The sequence below is a fragment of the Numenius arquata genome, chromosome 15 (assembly GCF_964106895.1).
Source record: "Numenius arquata chromosome 15, bNumArq3.hap1.1, whole genome shotgun sequence".
NCBI classification, from domain to species: domain Eukaryota; kingdom Metazoa; phylum Chordata; class Aves; order Charadriiformes; family Scolopacidae; genus Numenius; species Numenius arquata.
In genome coordinates, this window is record NC_133590.1 from 3,744,054 (window position 1) to 3,760,608 (window position 16,555).

At 53.1% G+C, this 16,555-nt stretch overlaps 2 protein-coding genes across 2 annotated transcripts; both read right to left on the minus strand.

Moving 5' to 3' along the window:
* Positions 1-2,772: 2,772 nt before the first annotated feature.
* On the minus strand, positions 2,773-5,246 carry CALHM1 (calcium homeostasis modulator 1). Its single transcript, XM_074159119.1, has 2 exons — positions 4,698-5,246; positions 2,773-3,240 (listed from the first exon to the last, which is right to left on the minus strand). Exons 1-2 carry the CDS (start codon positions 5,244-5,246, stop codon positions 2,773-2,775), a joined length of 1,017 nt encoding a protein of 338 aa, XP_074015220.1.
* Positions 5,247-10,684: 5,438 nt separating this feature from the next.
* Positions 10,685-14,191, minus strand: CALHM3 (calcium homeostasis modulator 3). The gene is made up of 3 exons (XM_074159204.1): positions 13,905-14,191; positions 12,104-12,359; positions 10,685-11,146 (listed from the first exon to the last, which is right to left on the minus strand). Exons 1-3 carry the CDS (start codon positions 14,189-14,191, stop codon positions 10,685-10,687), a joined length of 1,005 nt encoding a protein of 334 aa, XP_074015305.1.
* Between the last annotated feature and the right edge of the window lie 2,364 nt (positions 14,192-16,555).

Consider the following 16,555-nt stretch of genomic DNA (forward strand, 5'->3'; position numbering starts at 1 on the left):
GTCTTCTCTCCTCCAGACTAAAAAGACCCAAGTCCCTCAGCCTTTCCTCATAAGAGAGATGCTCCAGGCCCCTCATCATCTCTGTAGTCCTCTGCTGTACCCTCTCCAGCAGTTCCCTGTCCTTTTTGAAATGGGGAGCCCAGAACTGGATCCAGTGCTCCAGATGGGGCCTCCCCAGGGCAGAGCAGAGGGGGAGGATGACCTCTCTCGACCTGCTGGCCACACTCTTCCTGATGCCCCCCAAGATGCCATTGGCCTTCTTGGCCACAAGGGCACATTGCTGGCTCATGGTCATTCTGTATATCCGCAAAATCCAGGAACGGGAGGACCCCCTGCTCTGCAGGGACTCTGCGACTGCTGAAATTGCTGCATGGGGGCAGAACTCTGATCCCAAAAATCTAAATTTAAAGTGTAAAAGCTTCTCTTTGCAAATGCACGCTGGTTTTTCGGTATCTTAATGGCTGTGTCGCAGAGCTCGCCAGCCCTGCATGCTGCTGCCTTTGTGGGGACTCCAAACGTGCCTTTCTCGGTGAGCCATTAACAGCACTGACCTGCAAATAATAGGAGTGGAAACCGCCTTTATCTTTCAGTCTCCTTTGCTTTGTAAATCAGGTTTTGTGCCTATTAATTTCTGGGCAGGTGCCTTAATTAAAATTTGGGGTGTGAAGATGAATGATAAATCTGTGTCATGCTCCTTTCTCCTGGGAGACAGCCAGATTCAGCCTGCCCTTGACTACAGGCTTGCTAAGGTGCTCTCACAGCAGCTCGGAGAATTTCCTCGTCATTTTGGTCCTTTGTTCTCATCTCCCCACAGCCTCTGTGGAGTTACACACTGATAATTAAGGTTTATGCAAACGACAGTCACCTCAGTTACCAGCCGGCTGTAATAAGTTGGTTTGAACAAGAACGCGGCAGCAGGAATTTCAAGGGGATGAGCATTTCCAAAGGGATGTGACGGGGGTAAGGATCATCTCTCAAAAGGGGTTTTCCTTCTGTGTGTTGGTAATAAAATCAGGGCCACCGGGGAACGCTCTTCCGGGCTGCGATTTCCATAGTCACCTGGGGAGCCTGCATCCCGTCATCCTCAGTTTCTATGGAAATGGGCAGCCACCTGGTATCGCGCAGGGTCACCTCCTGGCTTCTCCTCCGAGGGCCAGGGCCAGCTCACTGCTGGCCACCACGCAGTGGCTAAAACACCCCGACTCGTGTGGCCTCAACACCCTGGGCTCGGCCCGGAGGCTCCTCCAGTCCTTTTCACTGCATTCAAATAAAGAAACGCCGACAGCTTTTGTAAATAGCTTTTATAAATCCCTGTGCCTGAGCACAGAGCTTGAACAGGAAGCCTGAATTATTTATTTGGCTCCTTAAAAAAAACACCCCGGCAGGTTTTTAATATCAGTCTTTGTGTCGGGGAGGAATCCAGGTAAAATTGCTAAAACAAGCTGTCCTGCAGCAAATTCGTGGCAGGGGGTTGGCTTGTCCCCTGTGTGCTGCTGAGCGATAGCTGCTCTCCCTGTCGAGGCATTTCCTTCAAGGAGCATCTCTGTGGGCTCCTCATTGAACTGCGCCTGTGACACCAACCATGGCGTTCCCGTCACTTGTAATGCAATAGGGCTTCTCCCTTCTAGTGAAGGGAATTCTAGTGAATTCCCTAGTGAGAATTTGGGTCACGTTTATTTTAAAGCTGTTCTTGGCCTGGAAGCTGCGTTTGTCTGTGGGGATGTAGTGTGTGGAGGGGCAGTGGGGAGACTTTTGGGGTTTCACAGCTTGGTGTGAGGAAGGGGCTTGTTTCCCCCATCAGGGCATTTTTAATACTGCCGAGAGAGGTGATTCTGCCACTTTGCTCTGGTGAGACCTCCCCTGGAGCACTGTGTGTAGGTCTGGAGCCCTCAATAGAGAAAGGACATGGACCTGATGGAGCGGGTCCAGAGGAGGGCCATTAAAATGATCAGGGGGTTGGAGCACCTCTGCTACGAGGACAGGCTGAGGGAGCTGGGGTTGTTCAGCCTGGAGAAGAGGAGGCTCCAGGGAGACCTCATAGCAGCCTTCCAGTACCTGAGGGGGGCTACAGGAAGGCTGGGGAGGGTCTGTTTACAAAGGCCTGCAGTGACAGGACGAGGGGCAATGGTTTTAAGTTGGAGAAGGGGAGATTTAGATGGGATATTAGGAAAAAGTTCTTTACTCTGAGGGTGGTGGAACACTGGAACAGGTTGCCCAGGGAGGTGGTTGAGGCCCCTTCCCTTGAGATATTCAAGGTGAAGCTCGACGAGGCCCTGGGCAACCTGGTCTAGTTGGGGGTGTCCCTGCTGACTGCGGGGAGGTTGGACTAGATGACCTTTGGAGGTCCCTTCCGGCCTGGACCAATCTATGAATCTATGAAACCCCCCCGTGCTGCTGGGTGCTGAGCACGTGGTAAAAGGAAGGAAGTTTTGCAGATCTGGTGGTGTCTACCTTGGCAACCGCCACAGCACTAACCTGGTGCTTGGTGGTATGGGACGCATGGCACGTCTGTCCAGCTGCCACATTGTGCCCTTCAACATCCCCAGGGCTCGTCCATCCTGCTCGGTACAAAGCTCGTTGCCTGAATTACCAATGCTGTAGGACTGGATGTGGGAGCAGGTGGGACTGTGCCAGCACCACCGAGCCCTTTGGATACCCGTCCCCCTGCAGCCCCCGCAGTGCTGGCCCTCGCCTCTGCCCGGCTCGGACGCCCACCTGCCTGCCCTCCCTGCTGCCCCTCTCCCAAAAGCGCGGCTCTGCCTCTGCGTCCCCTCACACCCGGCTGTAGTAGGCAGCCACCTCCCTTCGGGGTGCAGGGGGATGCACGGGGGGCTGCTTTTCCCCTGCCCAGCCATTGCTGCTGGGGAGGGCAGGTGAGTGGAGGTGCAGTGGGGGCTTGCATCTGTGCCAGCTCTTCAGAGCTGCGTTCATGGTGCCCTGGTCGGTGATGCCCAGGAGTTTCTCGGCGGCTTCCTCCGCGTCCGCAGGGGCTTTCCTGGGCGGGTGGCAGCGAGCGGCCGCCAGGTCCGTGCTCATGCCCTCAAAGAACTGCTGGATGCAGACCTTGGCAAAGCTCTTGGCGTGCTCCGCACACGTCTCATCGAACAGCTTGCGCTCGATGTCGATGTAGTGGGACCAGTACCTGCTCTTCAGGAAGGCGGCTTGGGTGAAGCAGGGCCGGAGGGATCTGACCAAGAAAGCCAGCGTGGTCATCAGCAGCACAAAGCACCAGCCCAGAGCCTGCAGGGACGAGGGGGGAACCGGACCCGTCACAGGCGGGCAGAGCACACACCCGGCACTTCCCACCAGCCGGCAGGAGCCCCCCGGGCTGCGAACGAGCCTGGCTCCGCTTTGGGCTGTTTGACATTTTGCTGCATTTAGATTGCAAAGCTGGATGAGAAGACCCTACGTACTACGTCGGTGCCTCTGTGCTGAAATTCTGTTCGATGCCCCCGCACAGGCAGCACTTCTCTCCACTTCTCGCCGCGTACGGCATCAGCAGGCAGTGACCATAAATAACACCAGGCTGAATCCCGCACCCAGCCCTCGGTCCTGCCTCCGATACGGCCGTGCCTCACCCGGGTTTAGGGCAGCCTGTGTCCTCTGACCCACAGCCAACCTCATTCCACATACTCCCCGGGTTTATGCAGCTGTGTAACCCTTTTCCCAAGCTGTTGGGCTTAGTAACATCTACCGTGGGTGAGCAGTGGTGACAGGCTCCCCTGTTAATGGGGTCTGACAGGAAGGGTGAGACGAGGGCAGAGCCGGGACCGGTCTGTCTTGTTCACCGTTGGTCTCGGCTCAGGCTGCCACCAGGCTGTGCAGGCAGAGCTCGCGAGGGTGAACCCCGCTGGAAATGCAACCCCCTAAAAGAGCACCTGGGAGGCGGGTATCTAGGTGACACTTCTTGTTGTGCAGCTTCCAGTGCTTCCCAGCAGCTGGGAACTGGGGTCTACGCCGGAAAGTCTGCTTTGTGTCTTTGAAGAAGTCCCGGTGCCTCCATTTCTCTTAAACTGGGGATAGTACTTCCCATCTGCCCTAAGGAGGTCAGGGAGAGGAGCTGCTTTTAAACAGGAGTACATGAGTGACCAGAGTGGGTCAGACCATCCCGCCTCCAACGTGGCCAGAAGCAGAGGGCTTGAGAGGAAATAAGCACAGGACAAGGAGTTAGTGGCACTTCTTCATTTGTGGTTCCCTGGGATGGTTAATAAACACCTGCTGGCTGTTTCCATGCAAGTGGCAGGGGTAAGTGGCACAGGTGATTATCAGCCCGTTGCTTGCACACATTATAATAAGCAGCAAGAGCAACCACGGGAAACCAGTGGGTTAGGGGAGGGGGAGACAGCCCACCAGCCAGGCAGTAACATCCGCGTCAGCCCCTTCTGAACTTGTTCTAAATGAATCTCTGCAACACAGCTTGGCCGTGTATTGCTGCCCTGCAGCCCCAGGCTGCCCAAGGGAGCAGCAAGGAGGGGAACCAAATTATCAGGACGACCTACAGCTTTGGTCTCTGCACCACGCTGGAGGTGTAACTCTCTGGAGCTGAGTCCGAACACCTTGTACCCCTGCAAAATCACCAGGGGTGATTGATTTCAATCACCTGCGGCTTGATTTCAACAAGGAGATTCCCTTGAGGGAAGAGCTAAGGCTGGCAGTGCCTTACCCCAAGCCACCAGCAAGGCCATGATGCCTCTTACCTGCGAGATGCAGCGCAGGTACCTGATGGCCACTTCATTGGCGATGAACTCTTGTCCGTCGTAGATCTCTTTGCAGGGGATGCGGGCGAGGACCCGCTTCATCTCCCCTTGTGAGAGGCTGGTGTGGCTGGCGTTGCCCAGGGTCTCCACAGGCACAGAGGTGCAGAAGGCACAGGTGATGCACTTGCCGTCCAGCAGAGTCACCGAGACCCAGACCACCGGGGCGATCATGGCCCTCTGTGCCATGGAGCAGAACATGTAGCGCAGGACAGCCGGGTCCTTCCCTCGCTGGCCCTGGGGTCGCCTCCACTCCTCCGCCAGCATGGAGATGTTGTTGTTCAGCACGAAGCCCAGCAGGAACAAGATGAAGGGGGGCACCAGGAGGATGCCCAGCCCGTAGGCCAGGTTGTAGTGTGGCAGGCAGGGGCAGTTGAAATCAAAAGCCGAGTACATCTGGGCACTGGTGAGGGCCATTATCCCGCAGATGCCGTTCATGAAGGACTCCTGGTTGGACTGCAGGAACTGGAAGATCATCCGAAACTTGTCCATTTTCCCTTGATGTGATTCCTCCCTGCACCAGGGTCCAAGCTGTGGCCTCAGTTTACTTCATTCTTTCACCCCCTCTCTTCAAGGATGGCCATCAGCAACTCTCTGTGCAGTTCACCGATTCTTTTACACATTCTTACAGCCCCAATATTTAAAGCAGAAAATTAAACCCCTTTTTTTTTTTTTTTTTCTGCTGATTTTGCTGCTTGCAAAAGTTCAGATCTTGTTTCCTCCTGCTCTTCTTTGGGTCTGAGGGACCTGGGTTGTTTCTGGTTTGCTAAACCTGGCTTCGTTCTTCTCCAGGTCCCCATTTCTGCAGTCTCCTGGTCACCGTTCCCCTTGGCTGGAGGGTGCGGGTGTTACCATGGCTGTGCCCTCCCCAGAGCAATCTGTGCCCTGGGCAGAAAGGGGAGTTGACTGGTCGGCCTCTGTGAACTTATTTGCAAATGCAGGAGGTGGGTGCTCCTCCCAGGACCTAATGGGATGCCCCACCTCTGCCGTGTTGGCAGCCACGGAAAAGCGGGATGCCAGAGCTTTCCCCCTCCCTCTGTGTCTGTATCACCCCAGCAGCGTCTAGTGCAAGTGCCTCACAGGTCTGCCAGCCCCCTGACCTGTACCTGCCCCTGCTTCACTGGGAAACACCTTTTCTCTGTTTTATTCTGCAGAGGGAAGGGAGGAGAAAAGGAAAGGCAGAGGAAGGAGGGATAAAGCTCTTGGTGCTCTGGGATCTTGTACTACTGTACTACAGACTTGGACTACTGCCAAGGTCTGTTATGGGCTCCCCTCCATCCTGAAAACGTCCTCCTTTCAGCCAGACTTAAAAGATGACAGTCGTAGCTCCGTGGTTTTCATAGCCCTCTGCCCTCGGGGCTTGCTAAAATACCCTTCAAACCCTGGCTCACATGGCCTGGTGACATCCAGAGGCACCAAGTGCTTTTCCTGGCTTTAGGGCTGGAGAAAAACAGGCAGAGAAAGGAGAGAGTGCTGCAGGGACAGGAGCACAGAGGATGTACCCTGCTCTGCAGATGGGTCCTGCTGAGGGCATCCAAGCCCTGGGTGCCTCTGCTTTCTCAGGAAGCACTCCCTGCCCAGCAGAGCTCTGAGATACGGGTTTTCCCCTGAAATTTCTTCTTTTTCACCCACTTTTAATGAGCATTTCTGAAGGGCTTCAGTGCACTTTGCTCTGAACGGCAGCTGTTCCTGAGTGACAGAGGCTGAATTATTTTCTTGCAGCTGCCTTTTGTGGGTATAATCCCAGCCCCTTGATAAATTTGGGATGTGCAGGAACTGGGAAGCATGTGTAAATCCTGCCAGTGATCTCCCTGGCCCAAAGGCAGCCACTATCCCCTGAGGGACCGTGTTTCCCAGAGGTACCAGACTGCCTGCAGGCATGGGCTGTGCAGAACCCTTCCTGCCCGTCAGGCCAGCAGATACCAGCATCCCCGGGGGCTGAGGGTTCAATGGAGCTGCCACTCCTCTGAAGATCACTCAAATCCTGCCAGCAAGGGCAGAGCAAGGACTATCCGAGCCAGCAACGTGCATCCATTTAGCAGGAGAGGCAGGGGCTGGGATTTGGCCAAATGCCTTGACCTGAGGCGAAGGTGTCTAAGGGGACATTTCCCAGGCATGGTGCAGGGAGGACTGAGCTAGCTGGGTGCTGGGCTGGCTGGTCCGTGCAGCATGGGATTGCTGACAATTTAACCATGCCACTTTACCTGGGCTTGGTAATTCAGTAACAATACCAAATGATCTGGGATCAAGCGGGCCTGAATACTTGCTTTGCCCTTCCCACTCTTTGTGCACCAGGAGCAGCCCAGGCAGAGCCAGCTCTGGCCTCTGGTGGATGTGTCCTGGACATTGATGCTGGGGTGCTCAGCTCACTGTCAGCTCTGCAGACCTGGAGTCTTTCTGGTACAGAGATCCTGTGCATGTTTGCCAGCACAAAGCCGACAAGACAGACTCCTTCCCAGTTTGCCAGAACTGGGACAAACACGACTGAGATGTGATAGCTGTGGTTGGGCCGGGCTTAGCTCCTGCAGCACACACCAAAACAAAGTGGATTGTGTTGTTGGTGCTTTCCTGCATCTACATTCCCAGTTCACAAAGCAGCTTTGACGCACCAGGATGCTCCCTCAAGCGAGCCAAAAGATGGGGGAATACTGGGACAAGTGGCCGTAAAACAGCTTGTTGCAGTATTGACTGCCTGCAAGGCATTCAGTCCCTCTGGTCCAGGCACTGCTTGGGCTGTTGATGTGGGTGTCAAGATCTATCTGACTGGGCACCAGCGTGGCTGCAGTGGTGGCTGTGAGACACGTCACCAAGGCAAGCTGTACATAGGTGGGTACCATGCAAGAGATACTTTTCCCCAAAGTTTTGCAGTGCATCAGTACAGAGGTAGGAAGCCAAACTGGGTGTTTTGACCGTTAGTCAGTGCTGTGGTTTCTGACGTCTCCCCCCACACCAGCCCTGGGGCTTAGTTGGTAGTGTCAAGTTCACCCTGAGATGCCACCACAGAGGTGAGCATAAAAGCACGTGGATAATACCTGGGCAGGCTTAGCTCTGCCTGTTGTGGAGAGGTTAATTGTATGATCTCATCAAACGGGAAGAGATTTGGCTGCATGAATATAGATGAGGCTTATTGTATTGCTAGCTAAGAGCTCAGGCTGGCTTCCCTGGTCACCTGGCAAGTGGCTTTTTGAAGGGCAGTTGACATCAAAGCTTGCATGAATCAACCTTGTAAAAAGCAGGGAGCTTTTTGATCTCTGGAAAACCTCTGCCTTTCATTAAACGGGAATGAGGGGTCGGAGCTTGCTTGGTGTACAGCACCAGCAGTGCTCACTGAGGCCGACAATAAGTCAGTGGGATTCAAAACAGAGCCCCTAGAAGCCAATGCCTGGGTCTTTCTTTCTGTGTTGCCTTGTTAGGGAGGGCCTTGTTTTGGTGAGACTGTCAGCAGAAAGCTCACACCAACTGGTTTGCAAGAGAAGGCTGAGCGAGTGATTCCTCCCACAATCCTGCCTGCTCATGCTTTGGAACCCAGCTCCTGGGAGAGATGGTACATGGCCAAGTCCCTCCCAGTGTGTGGTCCTGCACCTGGATAACAAGACAGACACCAAGCCAGGGAGTTGGTTAGGCTTTGTGTGTGCTAGTCAATGTAGGATATAGAGAGGAGGGGCAAGAAAATGGTCACAATTCCCACCAGGAGAGTTTGGAAAGAGACTGGCGAAGTTGTCTTTGCTGTCAGCCCTGCTGTTTCATGGGTTCTTGGCAGGTGATGACCCCTAAGCACGTCAGACATGGCTGTAGGTCAGACATCAGACCAGCCCTGAGAAGCAAAGTGCTGCTGAAGATTGTGAACGACCCTCTCTGCTCACACTCTCACAGCAGTGTGCACACTCCTAGCAGAGCTGGTGGGCAGGGACCTCCGGAGATTGCCTGGTCCACCCTTCCTGCCCAAAGCACACTCACAGACTCATCTAATCGGGTTGTGAATATTGGTGCCACAATCTCTCTGAGCAGCCTGTTCCATCACCCTCACAGTAAATGTCTTTTCTTCTGATTTAATGGAATTTCATGCATTTTGGGTTTAGCCTGTTGCCTCTTGTCACATCATGGGGTGCCAGGTACCATTTACCACTATGGAGAAGAGTTCTTTAGCTTCAAAGGGAAACACAGCACAATACTCAGGGAGGCTGGGAAGGATGAACATCCATGTCCCCATCCAACTGGAGCTACTCCATGACTACGGACCCTCCCAGTAGCATGTGAGCCTTTGCAGACTTGCAAAAGATTATGGCAGCGCCCTTAAATCCTCTGGTTTTTCCCTCCTGACACAGATAACAAAGCTCTTCCTCTTTCCCTTATTTGCATTTCGTGTTTGGTGGCCACTCTAGGATGACTTAAAACCTGAGAGCATGGAAAGCAGCATGCAAAGGGGAGCAGCAGACCTCTGCTCTGAGCTGGTTAGGAAAATAACCAATTTGACTAGCGTGGAGTGGTGAGTCCGAACTGAGTCTCAGCCCGAGATTTGTGATGTCGTGTCTGATAAAAGTAAACCAGAGATGAAAACCCAAGTGCAATGCTGGTTTCAAAGGAGAGCTCAGAACCTCCCTGGACCTAAATAGCTCCTGATTATTCCCAACCGTCACGGGCCACAGCTGGCTTTGTGCCCTCTCTGCGCACGTCCAAGGGAGCTCAGGGATGCAGCCACATCTAATTTTGTTATGCAAATAAGCTTTGCAGCCCATCCCTCTGCACCCTGCAGCTCCCATCCCGGCTGGCAGAAGGGTGCAGCTGCCCACAGGTGGCCCATGGAGTTATTTGGCCTCCGTGTCTTTTTCCAAGCATCTCCTCCCTCCCTGACCCTGTACACCCAAACATCCTGGGGAGGAGGTGACCCACCTCCCAGCAGCTCAACAAGTTAATTTGGGGGATTAATATGTGTTTTCAATTCAACCTCTCATTTTTGATTTAGTCACAAGGTGGTGGCAGGTTTCTTTGCCCTTTTCCCACCCTCTTTTTTCCCCTGGAGGCCCTGCTTGACCCATCTATCCATGCAAGGCCAAGGAGAGATTTCTTCTTCATACACCACCCCTTACTCCCCCCAGGCCCTCCAGCTTGCACCTTTCACTCTCAGGGACAAAGCGGGCATCAGCGTGAGCCTTAGCCTGGAGGAATAGATGTGTCTGTCCTGGCTTAGTTTGCAGTAAAGAGTTTATTGCATCCAAGAAGCAATGCTGGACAGAAATATCAGTCAAACTGGCACCATGGTTGGTATCATCTACACAACAAGGGCTCGAAAAAGGCAGGTAAGAAAGGAATTAGCATTAGAGACTCAGATGACGTTACATTCAAACAGTTTTGAAACTAAGGATGGAAATGTCCTACTAGGTGTTGCAAGGCCGGTCCTCTGGATAGATTGGTTTGTACTAAAGCTTTCTCATCTCCTTTTCCTTCTGCAAATTCAACCAAATCCAGGGACACTTATCCAGAAATACCTTCTGTTAAATTTCTGAATTTCAGCGTGTTGCCACTTTTTGTTTTGAAAATGCATGGAGGTATTGTCGGGTTGTTAGAGGGAGTCTGAAGAGTTTGGCATCTGGGCTGGGGGCAGCCAGAGCTCTCAGCAGTGGGAAGATGTAGGAGCTGGGGTTGCCTTTTTGAGTAAACATGTCAGTGTGGTACTAAAAGAGTTGCAATTAAACCATTTCAGCGTCAGTGCCCTTTGGTGGAGGAATGTCATTAACAGTGATGGAGTCTGGGACTTTGGGATCTTCAGGGTGAGTTTGTTTTGGAGGTTTTGCTAGGCATGCCCTGGAGCGGAGTCTTTGGAGTTGGGGTTTTGGAGGAAGACGTGAGCACCACTGTCACCTACCCACCGGTCCTTGCTTTGTGCGGAGATTCAGCAGTGACCCTTCAATGTCTGCAGGACAAAGCCCATGTTACACATCGGTGTGCTGGGGGAATTTGGACTGGGTACCCAGGCTGTCTGCCCAGGGCAGAGGGGATCTCCCTCGCCCCAGGGAATGCCTCTGGGTCACCTGGCTGACATCCAGAGGAGGTTTCTCATAGTACCACATTTTCAAAAGCTTATTCACCTGGTCCTGATCTGTGATGCCCCAGAGAAGATCGTCCTCTCCTTCAGCCCCCTCTCCCTCCCTAGGCAAGCTGAAGCTGTGCAGTTTGATCTCCTGCCGCATGCTTTCAAAGAAGTGGAGGATGCACTTGTGAGCAAAGAGCCGGCTGTGCTCACAGCAGGTTTCCTCAAAAATCTTTTGCTCGATGTCAATGTAGTTGCTCCAGTGACGTGCCTGCAGGAGGGTGGCCTGGTTGAAGCAAGGTCTGAGCCAGCGGGCGAGGAAAGCTGCTACGATAAGGATCAACAAAATGCTCCAGCCGAGTGCCTGGGTGATAAGAAATAAGCAGTGGAATAGGAGCAAGACAGGCACAAGGACAGGCACGAGCTGTTTGCCTGTATCGCCAAGACAGGGAATTTGTGTGGTTGGAGGGGAGGTGTGGTGTATCTGGACTCCTGTCCTTGACCTGTCCCTGAAGTCCAGCAGCCCTAAACTGCACTCAGAGGGTCCGTGTAATCTCCTCCCAGTGAATATAGGACATTTATCTGTGCATCAATAATTCAGTAGGATAACTGTTTGCCCAGTTAGCCTGGAGTAGCCAGGCATTTACTTTGAGCATGGGAGAGGCCCAGGAGAAGGGAACTTCAGTGCTCTTCTTCGGTGCTCACTGATCTCCAGTGAGATCTTCATCTGCCACCTACACTGGCTCCAGGGCCCCAGGCTCCCAGCAGCAGGGTGAGACAGCCCGAAATACATGCAGCTCCCTTAGGTAAGGAGGGGCTTGTTTTCAGTGCCCTCCCATCGCTCTTCATCCCTGTACCAAGATCAGGGGCTGGCCAGGCCTCTGCTCCACATCATGTCCCCTTCTCTTCTCGTTCCTGAGCGAGCTGCTTTCATCTTTCCCAGCTTGCACTGTTGTTAGAACAGTGTGTCCTGCCTGTGACGTTAGAAGATAGAAAGCTCTTCTGACACTGGATAGGGCCCTAGGAGACACCTATATTCCTTGCAACCTGCTTTTTATTAGCTGAGTTTAGAAGTTGCAGGTTCTTCTAGAAACAAAGTTCTGTTAATTAAACCATCCTTTATTTCCTTCCTTTTCCCTACCTGAGGGACTTTGGAGATTATCACTGAGATTGGCAACATCTTGGGGCATAAAGAAGCAAAGAACAGTCTTGCTCCCCGCCTGACCGTAGTGAAGCTATGACAAATCAAGGAAGAGCAGGACCAGATGACGTGTGCCCGGGCACCTCGCTGGCATGGTGGGCTCTGCGGGCAGTGACCTACCTGGGACCAGCAGCGCAGATACCTGGACACTGCCTTGCGGGACGTGTTGTTCCTCATGAGCTCGTCGTCCTTGCAGGGCACCTTGGCCAGCAGCTGCTGCACCTGCACTGGGCTGGTGTTGGCAAAGCCCACAAACTTCTCAGGATCCACGGAGCCGCTGAAAGCGCAGATCAGGCATTTGCCATCCAGGAGGGTGACTATGATCCAGACGACAGGGGCAACCATGGCTCGCTGCATGATGGAGGAACACATGTACCTGGGGCAGGAGAGAGAGAAGTGAGTGGGTAAACGCTGGGAGCTCTCCCCTCAGCCAGAGCCTTGATGGATGCAGGCTGCCCCATGCCAAGCAGCCCTCCCAGAGCCAGGGAGCTGACTACTACCAGGACTGTCCCCAGCATTGCTCCATCTCCTCCCTCCAAGAGGGCCAATGGAATCCTGGGCTGCACAGGGAAGAGTGTGGCCAGTAGGTCGAGGGAGGTCATTCTCCCCCTCTACTCTGCACTGGTGAGGCCACAACTGGAATACTGCATCCAGTTCTGGGCTCCCCAGTTTAAGAGAGACAGGGAACTACTGGAGAGAGTCCAGCGTGGGACAACAAAGATGATGGAGGGATTGGAGCATCTCCCTGATGAGGAAAGGCTGAGAGAGCTGGGACTCTTTAGCCTGGAGAAGAGAAGGCTGAGGGGAGACCTTATTAATGCTTCCAAGTATCTAAAGGGTGGGTTGAAGGAGGAAGGAGCCAGACTCTTTTCAGTGGTTCCCAGTGACAGGACGAGCGGCAACGGGCACAAGCTGGAACACAGGAAGTTCCATTCAAATAGGAGGAAAAACTTCTTTCTGGTGAGGGTGCCAGAGCCCTGGAACAGGCTGCCCAGGGAGGGTGTGGGGTCCCCTTCTCTGGGGATTTTCAAGACCCACCTGGATGCAGCCCTGAGTGATGTGCTCTGGGCAACCCTGCTTTAGCAGGGGAGTTGGACTAGAGAATCTCTAGAGGTCCCTTCCAACTCTGACAATTCCGTGATCTAATGCCTCTTCTGCTCTGGGATCTCTCTGTTGGTGCTGCCTTCCAGTGAAATCTGTGCCAGCGCACGGCAGTGCTCTGCCCGCTGCCTGCATTCAGTGCAGGACACGGTCCTCTCACTATGTGCTTGCCTCAACTGTATACTGATGTCTCCCACGCACAAATCCTCATCAGCTCTCCGTTGTCTTCTTCGTTCACTCCTTGTTTTCCCATCAGCTCAATTTCTGCCTGGCAAATCACTTTTCTCTGCAGCCTTTCTTGCCCCACTCCGTGCCAACCTGTGCACCGGGCAAAACTTTGTGTGTAACAGGTTGAATGTAATTCTCCTCTCCCTTCTGCCAATGTAAAGTCAGTAAAAACTCAACTGAAGGGAGGGAGGGAAACCACAAGGCTATCTGTAAGGAATGACTGTGGTGGAAATGTCACTCTTTCTGCACATTTAAGTGGAAATGCCTCATCTTTTTGTGTGCGTAAGCCCCGGGAGAAGCCCTGTGTGTGCACGACAGGGCAGGGAGCAACTATTTCCCAGGGTTGCAGCGTAAATCCAGCCGTTAGTGTCAAGGTGTTCCTGCCCTCTTTTTCTGCGACGGGATGAGGCTCTGCCTTTGTTTCTGCTGTTGTAAATGCATTTACCATGGCCCTGCCCCACCAGGCTCACGGGGAAAGGTCTCGGGAGCTGAGCATAGAAGAAAATTAATTGCCAGGAGGATTAAAGCTATGGAAGCAAGTCAGCTAAGCGGGAGGTGAAAGGAGGGATGCCACTTCTGGTTCAAACCCTACCTGATGACAGCCAGGTCCTTCTTTCTGTTTCCCTGAGGTCGCCTCCACTCCTCCAGCATCACCAGGGACTGTCTGTTGAGGATGAGGCCGCAGAGGAAGAGGGCGGTGGGGGGTACGAACATGATCCCCAAGCCATATGCCATGTTGTACCGGGGCAGACAGGGGCAGCTGAAGTCAAAGGAGGTGTACATCTTTATGCTAGCCAGGGCTAACAGCCCGCAGATCCCATTCATTACAGACTCCGAGTTGGACTGGAAGTACTGGAAGATCATCCGGAAACGGTCCATCGTGTTCTTTTGGACAGGGGTGCTCCTCCTGGGAAATCCCTGGTCTGCCTGGCACAGCCTGTCTCCCTTCACCCCCGCTTCTGCTGCCGTGGGCTGGGGGATGCAGGTCAGCCCGCAGTTGGTCGGGGCAGGAGGATGGGGATGGAAGAGAGCTGCTGTGGCAGGGGGAAACCCTGTGCTGGGGCTTCCACACTGGCACACAGCTTTCACAGGTCTGTCTCTCACCCAGTGCTTATCTTCCTGGGCAGTTGGCAGCTTTTCTAGGTGAGCAGATGGATGCAGTCTCCAGCAACTGTTTTTTCCCCCCTGTTTTTCATTTTCAGGGCAGTCTCACGTGCCACCCAGTGACAGCCTCCAGTAGTGCTGGGTCCCTCCCTCACAGAGATGCTAACTCTCAACGGAGAGCTGTCTGCGGGTGCCTGTGAGCTGCTCTCTCCACTGATTGAGGGCTGTTGAGGGATTCATCAGCCAGGAGAAACCAGAAAATTAAAATGAGCTCATCTGCGTTCCTGCTGCCACTCCGTTTCTTTTTGGTGAAGCAGGTCCCCAGCCCTGAGCATGGCAGGGGGGAGGCAGGGAGCACACGCCTGGCTCTGAGGACACCACATCGCTGCCAGCTCAGATTTCCATATGAAAATGGGATGCAGGGACCAACCCTTCAGTCAGGATAGCTTTCAAAGCCTGGAATGCCACTTTGGGGCAAAGGCTGCTCTCAGCTACTGTGACATGTTCTGTGACATTTCAGGAACAGCATGGTGAGTAGGACTCGGGAGGTGATGGTCCCCCTGGACTGGGCACTGGTGAGGCCCCACCTCGAGGGCTGGGTCCAGTTTTGGGCCCCTCACCACAAAAAAGACATTGAGGGGCTGGAGCGGGTCCAGAGAAGGGCAACGGAGCTGGTGAGGGGTCTGGAGAATAAGTCTGATGAGGAGAGGCTGAGGGAGCTGGGGGGGTTCAGCCTGGAGAAAAGGAGGCTGAGGGGAGACCTTCTCGCTCTCTACAACTCCCTGAAAGGAGGCTGTAGCCAGGGGGGGTCAGTCTCTGCTCCCAAGTCACAGGCGATGGGACAAGAGGAAATGGCCTCAAGCTGCACCAGGGGAGGTTCAGATGGGATATTAGGAACAATGTTTACACGGAAAGGGTTCTTAAGCCTTGGAATGGGCTGCCCAGGGAAGTGGTTGAGGCACCATCCCTGGAGGGATTGAAAAGACGGGTTGCCATGGTGCTTAGAGACATGGTTTAGTGATGGTTTTTATCAGAGTTAGGTTGATGGTTGGACTAGATGATCTGAAAGGTCCCTTCCAACCCAGACAATTCTGTGATTCTATGATTTTTACCATACCTACATCCACGTCCAACGCCCTTACATTGAGGCTTCTTCTTGCTCTCCATCAGAGGGTATGGTGCAATCAAAACAAGCTGGCTTATTAGTCCCATGGGACTGGACTATCACCTTCTGCCCATTTTAAATATCCCAGAGGCAATTTGCCTTTTCCTCTCAAAAGTTTATTTTGTAGATAAATACAGCTCATTGCCACACAAGGAAGCTCCGTTTTTTATGATGTATGCACCACCATTTCCCTCTCCCCAGCTTTCATCTGAAAACATTTTCAGATTTCTTCTCAGCTCAGGTTTCTGCATGTGTTCAGGAAAGGGTGGGGGGAAAGAATTTACCTATTTTGTTAAAAAAGAGAGCAACCACCTGCACCGAAGTACACGCGCTGCCAGCACTGAGGTTTCTGCCCACACTGGCTCCTGTTGCAGGGCTGGTTGCCTTGATGGGATTGCAGTGAACGGGAGCAGCAGGCAGGGGTACCTATAGCTGCTCACGGGCACACACAGTGGGTGTGTGACACACGCTGACTCACGGGACCCCAGTGTCATCTCCTCCAATCTAAACAGCAACTCGCACAATTACTTCAACGAAATACTGTTGCACCAACCATTATGTTTTCGTTCTCCTTCACCTGCAAACTCAGGTTCAGAAAGTGTTGTCTACTTCCTGTAGAACAATTACTTTAGAGAAATCATTTTGACTTTCCAGCTTTTCTGGGCAAAAACATAGCAAAGGCTGAATAGTTTCTCACAACTCAGGAAAATAAGATATAAAAAGAGAAGGAAGTATTGTCTGGACAGCACAAGCTACAAGGGAATTTTACTTCTCCCCAGTGCCATTGCCTGGCCTGGATGTTAGAGGGCTGTAAAGGATGCCTCAGGGTAATTACTGTGCTCTGTTGTGATCTGGGATCTCACCCGTAACTCAGAGTTGGGACAAAGAGCTGTCGAATCGTAGAAGAAAGGGAATATTCCTTAATTTGTAGCAAAAGACATTGGGAGCTTCCTGGGGAAAGAGAGAAAGGACCC